General features: G+C 44.9%; 1 protein-coding gene across 3 annotated transcripts; it reads left to right on the forward strand.

Moving 5' to 3' along the window:
- The first annotated feature begins 68 nt into the window (after positions 1-68).
- Positions 69-11,808, forward strand: LOC118787274 (armadillo-like helical domain-containing protein 4). Of its 3 annotated transcripts, XM_036542783.1 has the most exons (7): positions 69-268; positions 449-554; positions 997-1,167; positions 1,772-1,939; positions 8,547-8,578; positions 9,473-9,607; positions 9,916-11,808. In XM_036542783.1, the coding sequence occupies exons 1-7, from the start codon at positions 71-73 to the stop codon at positions 9,982-9,984; spliced, it is 879 nt and encodes a 292-aa protein (XP_036398676.1). In that variant the 5' UTR covers positions 69-70; the 3' UTR covers positions 9,985-11,808. The 3 variants fall into 3 exon arrangements, with proteins under 3 accessions (XP_036398676.1, XP_036398673.1, XP_036398675.1); XM_036542780.1 differs by having other exon boundaries at positions 69-554; XM_036542782.1 differs by lacking the exons at positions 9,473-9,607; positions 9,916-11,808 and having other exon boundaries at positions 69-554; positions 8,547-8,823.
- Positions 11,809-18,145: the final 6,337 nt, after the last annotated feature.

An 18,145-nucleotide genomic window follows, 5' to 3' on the forward strand; every position in this document is an offset into this window, starting at 1 on the left:
TGTGAATGTTAAAAGTGAGCGGTTAACAGTGGTTCCTCATTCTCTGTCTTTGGTTTTTGCAGTGGCTGGAATGGGCAGCACCCCCACCTCCACAAGCCCTGATCCTGGACCCACTTCAGCTTCTTCTGAGACTGCTGGGATAGAGGCCGGGGCAGGGGGTGAACATCCAGCCATGGAGGGCGCTGCTCCAAGGCAGGGTGTCAAGGCAACAGCTACGCCTGAGGACCTCCCGCTGATATTTGAGCCGGTGGATGATGCACTGTCAGAGGTAACGGTAACTGCGCCCCCTAGTGGCACCCAACAAGTATCGCAGTTTTCTGTTATCACAGCCGCAAACGGGGCCCTATCAAGATCTGAGTTGGAGTCCAAAGTCACTGTAAGCAGAGCTCCCTCCCTCTCAGAAGCTCCATCCCCCGCTATGCACAATGGGCCCTTCCTGTCCTGGCAGATGTCTGGGACAGAGATGATGGACACCTTCAGCTCCTCCCTGCTGCCGTCCCTCACTGCACCCCCTCCAGGACCCCCTCCGGACTACGAGATCCTTGACTCTGAGGGTGAGGGGAGGGACCTAACTTTGCTGTCTTAATTTGTATCTTCATGTATTTATTGTTATTATTAATAGGGACATGGTTTTGTCTAGAGTGACTTGCAAAGCTGTCATGGTAAGACACATTATCTATCACGGAAGCATGAAAAACAATGAGAATATCAGATGGAATTGTAAGTAACAGTGAAAAATGTGCTAAAATTTAAGCATACAGCAGTAAATGTTCTGGTATACACATACAATGCATATCAGTTCATCTTAAAAGCATGTCTACATCATATTGACATGCTAAAGAGCTAAAGAGCAGTATTACTTAATGCCATAATGTTCATATGGTGCCAAACAATGATATCTAAAATAAATGGTTCTGTATCAGAGTTCACTGAAGTTTAGAATGATTGGGTGCTGATACTGATGTTTCGCGGCTTGTGTGAAATATGCTCTTACAGAAATTGGCATGATTGACACTCCAACTGGGACTACCAAAGCCCCTCCCAATCCCTTTGAAACTCAGCAACCCAAGACTACAGTACCGCCCCCTCTGAGAAGTATAGCCATGGCAACTACCCTGTCCCTTCTCAGCCCTAAATCAGGCCTGGAAGAACTGGAAGAGTCTGAAGGTTTGTATACTGGGGAGACCCACAGCATGTGAGACAGAATGCATTGCCTATGTTCATTAAAGGAAAACACGAGTCAAAAATAACATTTTCATATGTTTTATAATATTAATCAATTATGAATATAAACCACAGAGCATCATGTGCATTTTTAGTGTTTAGTGATGTCAGCTAAATGAAACACTAGCAGATTAACACAAAACTGTTGTCATTTAGTCGATGCTCTTATCCAGAGCAATTTACATATGTTATAGTAGTACCCATTTAAATTCTGGGTTAACTACCTTGCCCAATGGGGCAAGAACAGTGGGGGAATTGAACCAGCAACCTTTCAGTTGCAAGCCCTGCTCCTTTCCACTACACCACACTGCTGCCCTTGCCACTGATTTCCACTTGTAATCCTGGCTCTTCAAGTGATCTGAGAACTAACTGTGGAAAAAAATCTTTTTTGACATCACATGTGCTGAACAGACACTTCTGTCCAGGACAACTTACACAGTTTACATTTCATCAGCTGGACAGTTTCAGAGGGAATTCACGTTAACCAGCTTGCATAACAAGAACAGAACAGCAGCCCTTTAATGTTACTTTTAATGTTGTGTCACAGAGGAACATGACGATGAGGAAGAAGAGGACACAACGGAGTCAGAGGAAGGGGAGAGCAAGGCGGACTCAATGGAGGTCACCACGATAGCCCTCATGCCCCCCACCTATAGCCACATCCCATACCACTTCCATTCAGGCTCTGTCTGGGTGCAGCGCAACCAGGGCCTCGGTGAGAGATCATGGGGGATAACATGGATAGCTAAAGCCATTGTTGTTCCAGACACCGGTAGTTCAGGAGGGTGGCTGTGTGAGAATGAAACTAACACAAAATCCCCTTCACAATCACGTGCATTGTTGCCCAGCTAGCAGGTGCATTTATGCACTGTCATGTGTGCAGTTTGTCCACAAGGGGGCAGAAAAATCATATTTGTTCAATGGAGCAAAAAGAGAACAAGAGGCACACAGGTGAAGAAAATGCAAAACATATCCCACTCCCAAATCACTTCAAAGCAAAGTCCAATTAAAATTCATCAGACATTTCTTGCAAATGAAAAACAAACTAGCGTAAGGAAGACCACAATTATTGCTATTATGCCACCTCCCTCATGAGTATGACTCAGTCTCTTTAAACCCTAGGGGGCGCCAAGTGCACATAAATGAAGTAATGTAGCAGTGGTTAAATACAGCCATTAATCTCAAACAGCAATTTGACAATACAAATCACTTAAGTGCAGTGGTGAAAGAGAGACATTGAAGCCATTTACCTATAATCACCCCAGTCTGCATGATTGGAGAGCGAATGTAACATTTGTTTTGATCAGCTGGGCTGTAGAGGTCACCTCAAGGTCTTCTCATGTCACTTCAGTGTAGAGATATGTGTGCAGCCTGATGGGAAATATCTACCTTCTCCTTGCGCTGATACTGGCTGGCATGGCAGAGCCTGGGGTTTCAAGCTACACGTGACCACTGACATGCAGAGCCCAGGGCAGTATGCACCCTGATGCCACAGTCACTCGAGGACGACCTTCACTGCCATGACTGTCAGACCGAACCCAGACTGACCCACGCCGGTCATCCAACACTGTTTTAGCCTCCTTCTGTCCCTGTAAAGACGCATCTATCATGCTGGGTAATATACTAATTCTGTATGAGAGCACAGGTTCACCCAAGAGTGTCCATTATGTGTAATGGCCTCTGGAGCTATGCCCACGAGATGAATTTCAGCGCAGTCCATGGTCAATATCCTCTCCCCGAGGCCCTAAACATAGATTAGTAATAAATTCAAGGTGGTGACAGATCACCGGTCCCCATCGACGGAACCGTCCCCATGTGGGAGGCTACTGCGATTGACCTTTCATGCTGCTGTCCATGCGCCACTTCGGTATTCCACTCATGGAGTGAGAACATCCCTGGAGGGAAGTCTTTGTAAGAAGCAACCCACAGTCCCTCAGCACTCTTTGCCAGAGTACACTGACCTTGTGCGTGTGCCTTTAACCCATGAAAACCTCTGGTAGGAGAATTGGATTGTGGTATCGCATTTCAGATGGACACGCCCCTGCTGATTATTAAACACGGCACACGCTGCATTAAGGTTGGCATGCGAGTCACGGGCAGAAACCTGTCAACTTGTTGAAAGCAATTCAGAGGGGAATGTGGAGATGAGATGGGATCATTTTTCTGTGGAGAGGGGAATTAGAATGCAGCATGCATTCCTGGAAGGAATCTGCTCCCCGAGGATCTGGGGGAGCAAGTTGTATCTCTGTGCGTCTGAGTAACCTGAAAAATGAAGCCAGCAGCATCTTCCCCAGTCACTGACAGTGGCAGCTTTGGTGGTCATGAAAGCCCAGGCAGAATTATGCCCCAGCCAGGCTGGGGTCTCACAATCACACCCTTCCCCACATCACAGCCACCAGAAGTGGCATTGTGAGCCACTGTTCTGGGCTACACTGCCTGGTTTGCCATACCCATCACAAAACAAGGTTACATTCAGACATTTTTTATGTATGTCACTTCAGATAAAGGTCAGGATATGAACTCTCACGCATGACAGCTGGATATCTGTCCACCCTGATTGGATGGTAATGATTAGTGACTCCAAGGTGTCATTTTGCGGCTGTCATGGAGAATTACTGTGTAGTATGAGCCTACTGCCATTTCAGATATTCATTACACCATTGCTCTGCTCACATGGGAGATTGGAGCCCAGTAAATGTCTGCAGTTTAATGAGATTGTAGAGAGTGGGGACTGATCTCTGTGACTCAGTCTTTTTTTAATCAAATGCTTTGGACACAGAGGCTTTCACTGATCCAGGATTTGACAGCCGAGCCTAAACTGGAGGGGTGGGGCTGCCACAGGCTCCAGTGGGGCACCAGCTCCTGCCAAACTCATAATAGCACCCTCCTCTGCACCACTATTCATTAAAGAGGCTGGCACACAGGGCTGCGCTGTTTTCCAGATCTCTCTGCAGGCCACTTAAGAGACATCCCAAGCCTGATTTCCAAGCTTGAGCGATAAGAGCGATGTTCAACGCCCCATCATTTAGGTGTCAGTTTGAATAGTGACTCCTGTTGTTTTCCCTGGAGTGCTGCAAAAAGAACACCTTGCGTCCAGAGATGACACATTAAACAATCAGCCAGCACGAGGAGTTCAAAGGCCCCTTTAATTTTTAAAAAGTGATTTATCTTTAAATTGCTTTAAATTAATTCTTACATTTTCAGAAAACGGACATGGAAAGTGAACCCTTCCAAAAGGTTCAACTTAGAGTTTGCTTGGTTGCTTGCCGCTCTTTTCCAGGGTCTGATTTCCTCACAGAACAACCAGGGTGGCTTCCCAGCAGTCCCACTGCTCTGTGAGGTGGCTGCACCGTGCTGTGGATCCCTGCCTGAGCTGGAGGATGGTATTATCACTGTGGCCAGAGAGGGTGGCACAGACTGGATGCTCTCTACTGTTGTCAGGTCTTCTGGCGGCATGGAAATTACACACATTTCTGACCATCGATTAGTTGATGGCTGAGAAATTGGGATCATTTTTCTGTGGAGAGGGGAATTAGAATGCAGCATGCATTCCTGGAAGGAATCTGCTCCCCGAGGATCTGGGGGAGCAAGTTGTATCTCTGTGCGTCTGAGTAACCTGAAAAATGAAGCCAGCAGCATCTTCCCCAGTCACTGACAGTGGCAGCTTTGGTGGTCATGAAAGCCCAGGCAGAATTATGCCCCAGCCAGGCTAGGGTCTCAGAGCTCTTTAAATTGTTCATGACTGGAACACCATTATCACTGTCTACAGTGACAAATGCTTTGCATTTAAGGAGCTTGTTGTTGACCTGATGGTGCAGCAGACTATTAATGTGGCTAGGCATGTTACAGCAAATATGTACAGTGGCTTGAAAAAGTATTTGCCGCCTTCCTGATTTCCTCTTTTATTACATGTTTCTCTCAATGAATTCATATCATCAAATAATAATATATATTAGAAAACACAAAACATAGGTTTAAAATCATTAGTTCATTCATTTAATAGAAAAAGTCACAAATTACCCACATTGCCCCTGTAAAAAAGTAATTGCCCCCTTAGTTTTGAGAAATCAACAAAATTTTAGTTGATAATTAGATTCAGGTGACTGAACACAGCCAGGCTTGATTGCAACCAGCCCTGATGAATTTAAATGATATATATAGTCTTATAATGTTATAATGACATATATAGACTTATAATGGCATATATATATATATATATATATATATATATATATATATATATATATATATATATATATATATGTAGAAAAGTAGTCACCACAAAGCTTCTACAGGCACACAATGCCATGACCAAAGGAAATTCCAGAACAGCTGAGAAAAAAAGTTGTTGACATATATCAGTCCAAAGCCATTTCTAAGGTTCTTTGACTTCACTGAACCATGGTGCGAGCCATTATCTCCAAATGGAGGAGACTTGGAGAAGTGGTGAATATTCCCAGTAGTGGCTGGTGTGCCAAAATGTCTCCAAGGGCATAGCAGCACCTCAACCATGAAGTCTAAAAAGATCCCAGAAAAACTTCCAAAGAGTTGCAGGCCTCTCTGTCATCAGCTAAGGTCAGTGTTCATGACTCAACCATAAGATAGAGACTGTGCAAAAATGGGCTTCATGGAAGAGCAGCAGGGCAGAAACCACTGCTCACCAAGAAAAACATCAAAGTATTTGCTAAAAAACACCTGGATGGTCTATGAACAGATGAGTCAAAAGTGGAACTTTTAGGAGGGTCTTCCTATTTACAGTGTAAAGTGAATACAGCATTCCACTGAAAGAATGTCATACCTACATTGAAACATGGTGGTGGCGGTGTGATCGTGTGGGGATGTTTTGCTACCTCGGGACCTGAACGACTTTCTATCATTGAAGGAAGGATGAATTCCGCTATGAACCAGACAATTCTGAACGAGAATATCTGACTATCTGTGCGTGAGCTGAAGCTAAAGTGTAATTGCGTGATGGAGCAGGACAGTGATCCAAAATACAGAAGCAAGTCCACATCTGAATGGCTCAAAAGAAGCAAAATTAAAGTTTTGGGGTGGCCTAGTCAAAGTCCTGACTTGAATCCAATAGAGATGATGTGGCAGGACCTGAAAAGAGCAGTTCATGCTCGAAGACATACCAGTCTGTCAGAGTTAAAGCAGTTCTGCAGAGCACTCATATCAAATTACAGGAAGCATTTAGTTGCAGTTATTGCTGCTAAGGGTGGTCCAGCCAGGTATTAGGTTTAAGGGGGCAATTACTTTTTCATAGGGGTGATGTGGGTGTATGTTAACTATTTTCACTGCAGGAACAGAGTTTACTCAGGTTCCCTTTGTGGAATATTACATTTTGTTTGAAAATCTGAAACCATTCAGTGCTCCAAATAGGCAATAACAGAGAATATCTAGAAGGAGGCAAATACTTTTTCACATCACTTTTACTCTGGAAGGTTGAAGGCAGGCAGATCAATGGAGCCATTAAGGCCAATGGCCAAACCATGAGAGGGTTATAGGTTAGATCCTGTGCCCTTGAGCCTGTCAAATGAAGTACTTCAGAAATGCCCACATTTGTCAATATACAGGTCAATGAATATAAGTCATGCCCCAAAACAACTGTACAGTGTCATATAACATATGGGATTCAGCATGGGGTGGGCGCCTCGGTGTATGTAATGGGCTCAACTGTCAGCACTGCAGTCAGGACATGCCATGGTGGCTATGTGTCAGTGTGTGGCATTCCCACAATCCCATTCTCAGGACAGGAGCGAGGACCAGTGAAGCGGGTTTATCGATTAGCTCACATGCCCTGGGAGCTCTAGGCACACAGCAGTAATGGAGGACTGCGGGAAAGGTAGCGATTCCCCTGGGCGCGATCATGAAACGCGATTGACAAGACACCAAAATGAATTGCTCTGCCTCAGAAGAGCGCTTAATTAATTTATTTTTTTTATTTTGCTCTGTCGATAGAAGTGCAAGAGCCATCTGAGGGATGAGAGAGGGTGGGCAGAGAGAAGCTGTGATAAAGTGATAATGTTTTGGGCCTAGATCTACCCACAATGCAGTATTATAATGGAGACAGAGGAGGATGAAGGATGCGCTGCTCCTCAGTCTGACTCCGGATCTTCTAACCTCCGCACTGATTTGTGCCTTTTTAAGTTTTTTTTTCTTTTAGTACGTCAGTTTCTTTTTTGCTATTGCCATCTTAATCAAATCGTTTGCGCAGGTACTTAAGAGGAAAGAAGATCATAATTGAACCAGTATATCTTTTTATGCACAAATTGGTGCAGCAGAGTAATGATGCACTAGCTTTAACAATCTTAATGGCCGACACGAATTGTAGAGAGATAAAGTTTCAGTTTTGCTGGCGATAGCAAATGTGATTTATCTTAAAAAAGGTTGATTATCTCTAACTCAGCCAGCTGAGAATGTAGCTACTAAAGCCTTCCCCTCCTCCTATGGCGGTAATAACTCCCTCCCTTGCACAGGCCAGAGGCCCCCCTGGAACCCTTCTGTAGCTTTCTCCATCCATCACCTTGGTTGCAGGAACAGCAAATGCACAGAAATTGGCTACAAAGTGCTCTGCCCTCGTTCAGCCCACAGAGAGATTATAAATCCCCAGCCACCCCCACCCCCCTCTATTTCTGATTTAGGTTCCCTAAAGCCGACAGCGGTGCAATCCCGGTCGGCCCTGGCCCTCTGGTCGGTGGTTGCTGAGTATAGGCTGACTTCTTGAGCCGTTTGCATCAGGCACCAGCCTCCATTGAGCAGCATCATGCCAACAGGGTGTGTGTGGGGCAAATAGAGGAAGCTCACTGGGGTGCATGTGGCTAAATGTCCCCAAATCCCTCAGGGACGAGAGAGAGAGAGAACAGGAAACAAGCTGGCCACACAGCTGTCTGTAACCATGAGGAATGGCACAAACGAATCAATATGTCAGTTAGTCCTGTGCACAGTAATCCAGAATAAAGGCCTCGCCTAGCAGCAAAGTGTTATCCATCAGCTTTTTTCAGACAGGGAGGCAGACAGACAGCTTTGTGTAGGTGTAGAGGTTTGATTGAGGTGAATATGTGGAATCAGGTGGATGTGAGAAAGGAAGCAGTACAAGCCAGTAGAATTGTTCATGCCCCACTCCTCCCCTGACATTCGACTCATAGCTCCCATTACTTCAACTGTCAAGAATCATAACCCCCAGACTGCCCTGTGCCCATAGGATAGACAGGAGTGCTGATACGCTCAGCCATCACCCTGAGAATTCTGGGTAACTGAAATTTCTTTGCCTAGCAGCGATGTCCCTCTGAATGCAGGCCTCCCTTTGTCCTCTCTTTCAGCGCACAGCTGGGTGGAAAAAATCCGAGACAAGGTAAGTACTGACCTGGCCGTCACCTGCCCCTTTCCCTGCCAGCCTGCCTGCCGTGTTCCTCACAGGAAGTGAACATATCGTTCTGAGTGAGTCACCGTAATGCCTCGGAACAGCGACTTCTTTTTCTTCTGTGTAATTTGTGAAGGGACAGAAAAAGAAGAACAGAACGCTAAATGCCTGTGCCTTTGTGTGCTGCCACCTTTTAAGTGCAGTTACGTGTCCGCGGAAAGTGTTTTTAAACAATTATATTGCATTCGTGTAATTACATATACTCCAGCATTCTCTGAAGCCACGTGTGGGAGTGTGTGTGTATGTTTGTGAGTGCTTGTGCATGTGTCTGTACATGTGCATGCTTGTGCGTGTGTGTGTGTGTGTGCATGCTTGTGCATGTGTGTGCGCGTGCTTCTTTGTATGTGTGTATATGTCTGTGTGTGTATGTGCTTGTGCTTGTGATTGTTTGTGTGTGTGTGTGTGTGTGTATACACTCTTGTGCATGTTTGTTTTTGTGTGAGCAATGGTGCGGGTGTGCGTGTGCATGTATGTGTGTCTTTGTGTATCCCCACTTGCCAGGTGCACATGCTTGTGCATATGTGTGTCTTCGTGTGTGTGTGCTTGCGCAGGTATGTGTGTGTCTGCATGTACTTGTAGGTGTGTGTGCTTGTGTGAGTGTTCTGCTGGAACTGTAGGTATTTTTTATCTGTTATGAAAATCAATGAAGATGACTGAATAGGGCAGGCTTTGTATGCTGGCCTCAGTACAAGCCATCCTCGGGGTCAGGCTGGCATATCCTGCTGTTGGTGCTCCTGGGTACATCAGGCAGTCATATCCTGCTGTTGTTGCTGCTGGGAGCCTGTCATTTGACACCTGTGCCTGCCTCTGTCTGTGTGCCTGCAGGCGGGGTATGTGTCTGGGATGTTGGCACCTGTTGGCATTGGCATTGCAGGGGCTCTCTTCATCCTGGGAGCTCTCTATAGCATCAAAGTGATGCACCGAAAGAGAAGGAGCAGCTACAAGCGCCAGAGGAGGAAGGTGAGACACAATGGCAAAGGAGGAAGAGACTAAGATCAGGAGTGTTAAGGAGAATGACTAGGATTCCCCACATTGGTTTGAAAGGAGATTACAGAAAGGTGACATGTTGATGGTGTCATATTTGTGATATGTCTGTAGTGTCTCCCTAGTACATGTATCACTTTACACTTTGATCATGTGACTGCTGCTGTGTTTTCATTTCTTGTAATATATGCTATATATGCTATATATGTTTTTTTGTAATGCATGTAATGTTTTTTGTAATGCACATAATATCTTCTGTAACGTGTGACGTTTTTGTAACACAGCACAAAGAGATGAGCAGCAGGCAGGATCGAGTGATGCTACTGGCTGACAGCTCGGAAGATGAGTTCTAACTCGTCCCAGTGCCTCCTCACCTGTTCAGCAATAAGCCACGCCCATACTCCACCACCACCTGAAGTCTCCATGACAACAACTGCAGAATGACCTTTCTTACATGCTCAGTCTTGGACCCCCAAGTCAAAGAGGCTGGAAAGCCCATTAGAAGCTCTTCTATCCCTGCACACACTGTAGTGGGCTGTGTCCAGGCTCATAGCATGTGGCATCACCACCCTGGCATGGTGCATGCATAATGATTCTCAATCACCTGTCAGTCACGTCCAGGTAGAAACGCCCACAAATGTAAACCCCTGAAAGAAACCCACCAAACGGACAAAAGGTGACTGCCATTGTGTTATGTGTGGTGTTGTAAACGTTCAGTAATATTGAATGGGGGGGTTGGATTCTCATTGTTTGATGTTGTCACAGGTGATATTCAGTGGTAGAAATGTGCGCTGGTGAATTAATCAAATTAGCACATTTGACGATGGTTGTCTGAAGGCTTATCTGAGTAGGTCCAGCATCATATCCTTCCAATAGAATTGTACCACCCATTGTAAAACACTCACATGTAATAGTTGCATCTTGTTTAGAAAAGTCACAAGTATTGATTGTAATGAAAGTGTATGCCCTTGATGTTATTGCAACTCCACAGCAGCATTTGAAAGATCAAAAAAGCACTTTATATTATTTTTGTTGAGATTAATATAGGTACATTACCAGGGGTAACTGACAAGCTATTGAACACAAAGCAATTTGAACTTCCCACCATGCAATATTCATGCGTTTTAAGTGCATACTGCACAGCTACATGCAAGTTTAATGGACTTTCATCTTGCCATGTAAAATTGACATTGTCTTCCTATAGAAGCATGCTTGTAGTAAATGGGCTCTGAATACTTTCTGTGCATGCATCATGTACTTCATACAGTGGTGTCACTGAGTGGCATTGTAGCATGATTCTGCTGTATCCCAGAATGCATGGTGACAGGCATTTTGCTGCCCACAGCTGCCAAAGTGCAATGACCATAATTACACGCCAGAAAGCCTGTGTGGTTGACTATAGAGCATGGCTACATAATATGCACAAAGCAGGGGCTGCATCCTGTGGTGGCTGTCTGGACCCCTCAAGTGCACAGGGGTTTTGCTCTGCTTTTGGGAATACTTCTGACATTGTTAGTGCTTGGATGTGAGACAGAATTGATTGCAATCCAAGGCGACGATCAGATAGAGATTGAAAGGTGTCAGTAAATTGACTTAGATTGACAAGATTGTGCCCCTTGAGGAGTCTCCCACTTTTATGCCTGCTGCTTTGTATTCATTGGTTGATATTCTGCTGAATGAATTTCATTGGGTGTCTTTTTTATAAATATGCTAATGTTCACTTGCTCACACCAGGTTTGTGCATCCCAACTCCATTTGGCCATACATGGCTGCTTTTACACCTCCTCTTTGAGTTATCATAAAAAGCTGACGTGATGTAATGTTCTTGTGCAATGTTTCTGTAACGCGGGGAAAAAAAAGAACATTGCCCACACGATAAAGCACCCACTTCTGATATTCTATAAAGCAGACTCTTTCGACAGCAGCATGATTTCACATAGTCACCTCAAACACCATGGGCATTGATAACAATGTGGATTAATGCAAACTGATAAACTGCTAATTTTACAGCACTTCGTGTTGGATGCAGTGAAGTACAGATTGACAGACAGAGAAGGGACCTCAGGGCCAAGTGAGAAGGGGTGGGGAAGTCTTGCTGTTTTGGTTATTTTTGTGCCAAAAACAAAAGCTCATAAGTGAATTCTCACGTCTTTGGCCTCTCTGTTAAGTTATTGGACTGCCTGTATCTGTTAACATAAAAAATAAATGGTTCAAAAGCCAAGGGTTGTCAGCTATTCTGTTACACAACATGAGAGAAACTGTGGAGTACAATATCTTGTAGCCCAAGGAAGCTGCTTTTGTTTAGATTCCAATACCCTAAGAGAAATATTTGTTTTGGAAACCATAACACATTAATAATAAAATGTAAACATGTTAATGATTGTTTATTAACTGATAACATCCTCAGTCCTCAGGATCCATCATCCTAAGTCAAAAATTGCATAAAGCCAAGATACACTTGACTGTTGTTTTTGGTGAGGAAGTTACTGATTGATGTTTTGTTTTCTTTTGCGTCCTATAAAGAGCGCACTGATATGAAACAACCTGAACTGAGTATGCTCTAATTAGCTAAGATACATATAGCCAAAAGTATTTATTTTATTTGTTGTCTTATGTATGTATTAATGTGTAATATGCTGCATTTTCAGAGATTCACTTTTGTTTGATGCCCCTTTGCTGTTATGTGCATGAAGAGTTCAGACATTCCTCCATTTCAGGCATTCCTTGACAGGCAAAGCTGCAGTCACGTTAACACAAATTACCATCTACAGCCACGCTTAAGACCTTGTCTGTCCGACACGCATGGATTGGAATTGGCTGATTAAATTTTAATGAAGAGAGAATGTTGCAATTATTGGTCTTTGCCGTAAATATGGCATGAGGGCTGTCTGACAGCTATTAAACTGTGATATGGCCACTAAGGGCTTGAGGGCAGCTGCTCACGGCGACGGTGAGGGCCAAGAGATGAGCAGAACGACAACATGTGGAATTCCTTCAAAGAAGTGTGCTCTGTGTGTATACATATTTCATCAGCTTTTTTAAAGCATGTTCACTTCTGTTCAGAGCCCCAGGGGAAGGAGGGAGAGAGCCCGCCGCGCGGACATTGTGTATTAGGCCCTCTCGTCTTTAATAATACAAATCTGTGTTGTTTTGTGTCCTGGTCGGCAGACCAGTGCAGACATAGCTACTGAGGAGACGCTGGGGCTCTGCTCTGCAAGTGGCGCATCATTAGGAGCTGAACGGAGAGTCTCAAGCCCTGCCATCAGCCACCTGGTCACACAGTCCGGCGTCAGTGACTTTCTCAAGAAAGGTCACAACGCGTGTGCCACCACAAGCGAGCTTCGTCTCTGTGTTTGCAGAGCTGAAGACAAAGCAATGTCAAGAAGACACTGAGGACCGCGTTCAGATCCCTTACTTTTCTTTCCATAGGAGGGCCGTGTGCGTGCATTCATAAGCAGATTGTGCGCGCGTGTTTTTGTGGGTCTGTGTGTCTTTAATGATGAGTGAGATTAATGAGGCGACACTGATACATCCCTCACGCTAATGAATGCATTCATAACCACCCAGCATCGGCGGGGCAGCCTCCCGCCCTATCTCCACCGTTAGAGACAGCAGCAATTAACTGGGTGTCTTCTGCCTAATGAGGGTAACTTCATTACGAAGAGAGATGGAGGGAAATGGGAGGGGAGAGGGAGGGCTATTCAAGAGTGGGGGAGAAGAAAGAAAAAAGGAAAGATCGAAGATGGGAGAGAGGCAGAAACATGGAACGCAATAAAAGACAAGAGAGGACAAGTATGTAAGGGAAGGAAGAAAAAGGTTTTTAGAGAGATAGAACGGGAAGGGTTTAGGGAGAGTGTGCATCCTTACATAAGAGGAAGTCCACCAGACCATCAGATGACCTGTTTTATTACCTTATTTATATACCAATTAGATGACCTTAGTCAAGGGTGACATACATAGATTCCAGTTTATTCATTATGCACTATCCATTAATATAGGTGTGTATTTATTGAAGCAATTCAAGGTGACTTCCCTGCTCAATGGTGTAATGGTAGCAGCTCTCCTGGGAGCTGCACCCACAACCCTCTGGTTACGAACTCAATTACATAACTACCACACCGCACCGCTGCCCTGGTGTTAAAATTGCACCCCGCTCAGTGATTGGGACAATGCCCAAACCCTTTCCTACGTAGATGACTCCCGTTCAACAGGAGTCGATACGCTCTTGGTGGCTGTTTATCTTCCGGCTCGCCCGGGAGCACGCGCCTGACAGAACGTTCGATCCACACCACCTCCCCTCTAATTAAAGCTATACATTGCTACACACTGCTGCTAATTCAGCTCATGTAATATTTAGCAACCTTTCAAACCTGACCTTAGTAGGTCATCGCTCCACCGCAACCAGCCCTGCTATATTTATACCCCAAAGTCTCTTTTCTACATCTTTCAGCTTGGGGGAGTTATCTTTAGCGCGCATGGAATATTTATATTTGTTGGAGGCTGGCAGCACCAGTCACTGATCCTGAAGGTGACTGGTCGGGCCGTAATGGGAGGTGACTTGTCTCCTGATTGGGTGGGTTTCCTTAAGGCATCCTTTGCTCCCAATCGGAAAGCATGAAACTGAAATCGATACGCGCTCTTCTCCCAAGACCAGTCTCTCTTTTAATAGCATTCTCCTGAACCCCGAGGCCATAATTCCCTGTCGTATTTTACAGAAGCAAGCCGCTGCTGGAAGCTTCAGAAATTGTCAAGAGGGAATATAATTCATCCCCCAAGATTTGTCCGCTTGCAAATTCAGGCATTTCTCTTCATTGAATTTGAGCCAAATGCAACCTGCAAAATTAAACGACCCCCATCTCAGCATCGTTACATTGTAAATGGATTCCTTGCGTAACTGACAGAGAAAATTCAACATATCGTTAGAATTGTTACACGGTGTCACATCTGAAACATTTCAACGTTTCAGAAAATGAAAACATAATGGGAATATATTGACCAGAATGAAAGATGTCGATGAATTATTGACCTGGACCCCATGAGGCCCGAGGCAGGATTTCTGAAGCAGAAGAATTCCAAGGAGCAAATGGATGGGTTCTGAAAAAACGTGCCTGGGAGAGCTCCCCGGAACTGTACTGCTGCACAGAAGAAGACAGTGATTAATTGCGCCTGTCAATCACCAGAGAGGAGACAGGACGAGACATCACCCCATGCTTTTTTTGCCAAGAATCTCTTTTGTCTCCACAGAAGAAAATGAATCACTTCGATGTTAACTGAGATCCAAAGGAAGAACTGATAGGAAAATATCTATTACAGTCACAAATGCAGAACATGGAGCAACGTTCACTGTGGATAAAAAAGGCAGAATTTAAACAGACACTTTATCACAAGGAAAGGAAAAGAATACAAAAGCAGCAATTTGATTGCTTTCCCTCTGACAGATATCCGCCTGATCGATGCGACCCCTGGTTTCTGCAGCGCATCGCATCGCATTACCAGGCGGTGTGCATCTCGGTGGCATTAGCGAATAGATAATCGGAGAGGCGGCCGGTCAGAGGCGCATCGGCAGCCCAGCGGCTCTGCCGGCTCCCCCCACCACCAACATGTACGTGTGTCTAATCCTTGATTGCATGTTGCTTTCATCAGAGATTAAAATTGATTCCATCCATTTGTTTGTCTGAGAAAGTAATTATAAAACAATCATCCAACCTTTTCCAATATTCTTTATCAAATCACCCCCCTCCCTCCATGCAGCAGGTGATTCGGGACGTAAAAATGCAAAGGATCTCCCGGCCATTCCCTCATTGATATTCCAGAGCATTCCCCACCCCAGGTGCTAGGTACACAGCTGGGAGATGAGGGGGAGCCAAGCTCACGTTTTCCAGCAAGAGCGGAGCACAGGCAGCCAGAGGGACAGACAGGCAGACAGACACAGCCTGACTGACAGGTGTAACAGGAGATAAGTGAACAGACATGAGTGTATCAGACAGAATTAAACAGAAGAACAAAGGCTGTAGGGTGGAAAAATGAGCAAGTGACTGTAGAGATTAAATGAAAACCAAAGAATTTGAATCAGACCTGTGTTGACGGTCAAGGACTCTGACATTAAGGTGGTCCTCGGATGTCCAGATGACTTAACCATAATCAAGAAAACATTCAGATTAATCAATCGTGAAATTTGTACACACACAGGCATTAAATTCATTCATTCCAAGGCATCTTGGAGTGAATGTACGTATATGTGCATTTTATTGAGTAATGAACTTAGCTGCGGTCTAGTGAGCAGAGCTTTGTGTACACACTCCCCCAATCCCTGTCCCCAGTCACACTTCTTTACCTGGATTCTAACCAAACCATGGTGTTTACATGGTTGTGCGTTCAGTGGGTAGGTGGATAGCTGTCTTGATTGAATACTTGCGTTTTATCAACATGTAATTGTCCCAGTGGACTCCGTCAGAACCAGATCACACAGGATGGGTGTATACAGCCTTGCCCAATGGTGCATGACTGTGCGCAGACAAGCATTAAATCAAACTCCCACAGCCACAATGAAGATCTCTGCACCATGCCCGTTTTAGTACCGAGTGAAAAAAAAAAAACATATAAAACTGTCAATCAATAGAGACATTCCGTGAAATATGTCATATGGTGAAATGGATTAGTACCGAGGTGCTGGTCTCAGCATTACAACCAAAATCATTTCCATTTGCCTTGATGGAGTTTAATATAGTCAATATGTTATTGTTATTTGTTAATTGACTTATTCTACTAAAACCCCGACCGCGCTGATAAAGTCTTGGCCGTTGTGGATTTACCAACGGTAGAGGAGAAGCGCTTGTTCTCATTTGTTCAGCCCATCCGAGCTTTCTCGCATTATGCCAGGTCGAACCACCTGTCAAGAAAACAGTAAAGCAGTTTTCAACCCTAATCGCAAAACCAGCCAGCCACTCAGTACCCGGTCAGACCGCTCCTGCCACCCCCCCATCCCCCCCCCCCCCCCCCCCCCCCCCCCCCGCCCTTTCCCGTGCGCTTGCGATCCTACGGGCCATTAACATTTATGAGAACACCAAGTACGTAAACAGAAAACTCTGCAACCCCAAGTAATACAAAACGTTAAGATCCCGCCGGCAAACCGTCAAGGGGCGATACATGTGGAACTGGGCAAACGCCAGCATATCATCAGATCTTTACAACTGTCATTACATTATTGTCATTTGTCATTTTTAACAACGGTCATATTTAACAAACAGCAAAGAGTGCAATCTCATCAAAATTTTAAATTGGCTGAATGCTGTTTTTGTGGTAGAAGCTGGGCGTATAGGCCCGTGATTTTATAGACTAAACATCTCTCTAAAACATTTCCGCATAACCGCTGTTCATCAATTATGCGTGTCGTTATATGAAAGTCCAGGGGAAAAGTGTAAGCCTTATGAATTCCCTTGAATGTTACTTGGGGAACTTCTGGACACAGACGTCTGCAAGTTGGTGTTCTCTACATCTGTCACCACGGGGAGCCAGATAACCGCCATACAGAGAGCACGAATGAAACAAAGGGACACACAGCGGAGATAGATTTAGGAGGAGAATTAGAGAATTGGTTAACGAAAGAGAGGAACAAAGAGAAGGGAAGACAGAGACGCCTTTCGCAGCCAGAACAGCAAGAAAGTCGCCATGTGTCGGAGCGAGAATGCCAAGAGAAGAGCGCCTTCTTCACACGCCGAAAATCAATTTCACACGAAGTGCTGAGGACCTGGACAACGGCGTACTGGATACACTGAAATACTGCAGCTTGTGTTATTGGATTTGGAACCCGACTGTCAGCGCTTTTTTCGGGCATTTACTAACTGGAAGATCCATTTCAAGATGAGCTTCCCATAACCGGGCCTTGAACCTAACAGCTATACTGTGATTCAAAGTGGAAACAGATTGATAGGGTTATTTTGCCCGGGTTCACAGAATAGTCTACTTAATTGATGAACTTTTTTTCCTATACTGTGCCATTATTTCCCGAATTCTCCATGCCCCTTCACCCATGGCGCTGCGCTGAACGTTATGGTGACGCTCTCTTGACTTAACACTGTAAGATTTTTGGACAGGGCGAAACAATAACCGTGCGAAATTCATATTAGGCTAATCTCAAGTACCAGTCCAATGTTACCTCTTTAAAAAGCGGCCCTTATGCCCCTAGCTCCTCTGAGGGTCCCTCCCTAAAGACTTGTGCTCACTCGGTAGTGTCCCTCCCCTCCTCAGGTCAATGAACCCTCCTCCGTCCTTCCCCCACACTGACAGATGCTGCTGCCGCGGGAGGCAAGCAGCGTCATGGACACTTGAGGAAACTTGGCTGAAAAAATACTTACGGACATATGTGGTGAAGGTGTCAAAGGATAAGATTGTCATGCAAGTCACTTCTTTACATACAGCAGGGTGGTAATTTAAAGCGGGAGATTCTTCAAGATGTGATTGCATATACGTTTACAGAAAGCATGGATTGGGAATATGAGCACTATTTATTTCTAG

This window comes from Megalops cyprinoides, chromosome 12 (assembly GCF_013368585.1).
Source record: "Megalops cyprinoides isolate fMegCyp1 chromosome 12, fMegCyp1.pri, whole genome shotgun sequence".
Taxonomy (NCBI): Eukaryota; Metazoa; Chordata; class Actinopteri; order Elopiformes; family Megalopidae; genus Megalops; species Megalops cyprinoides.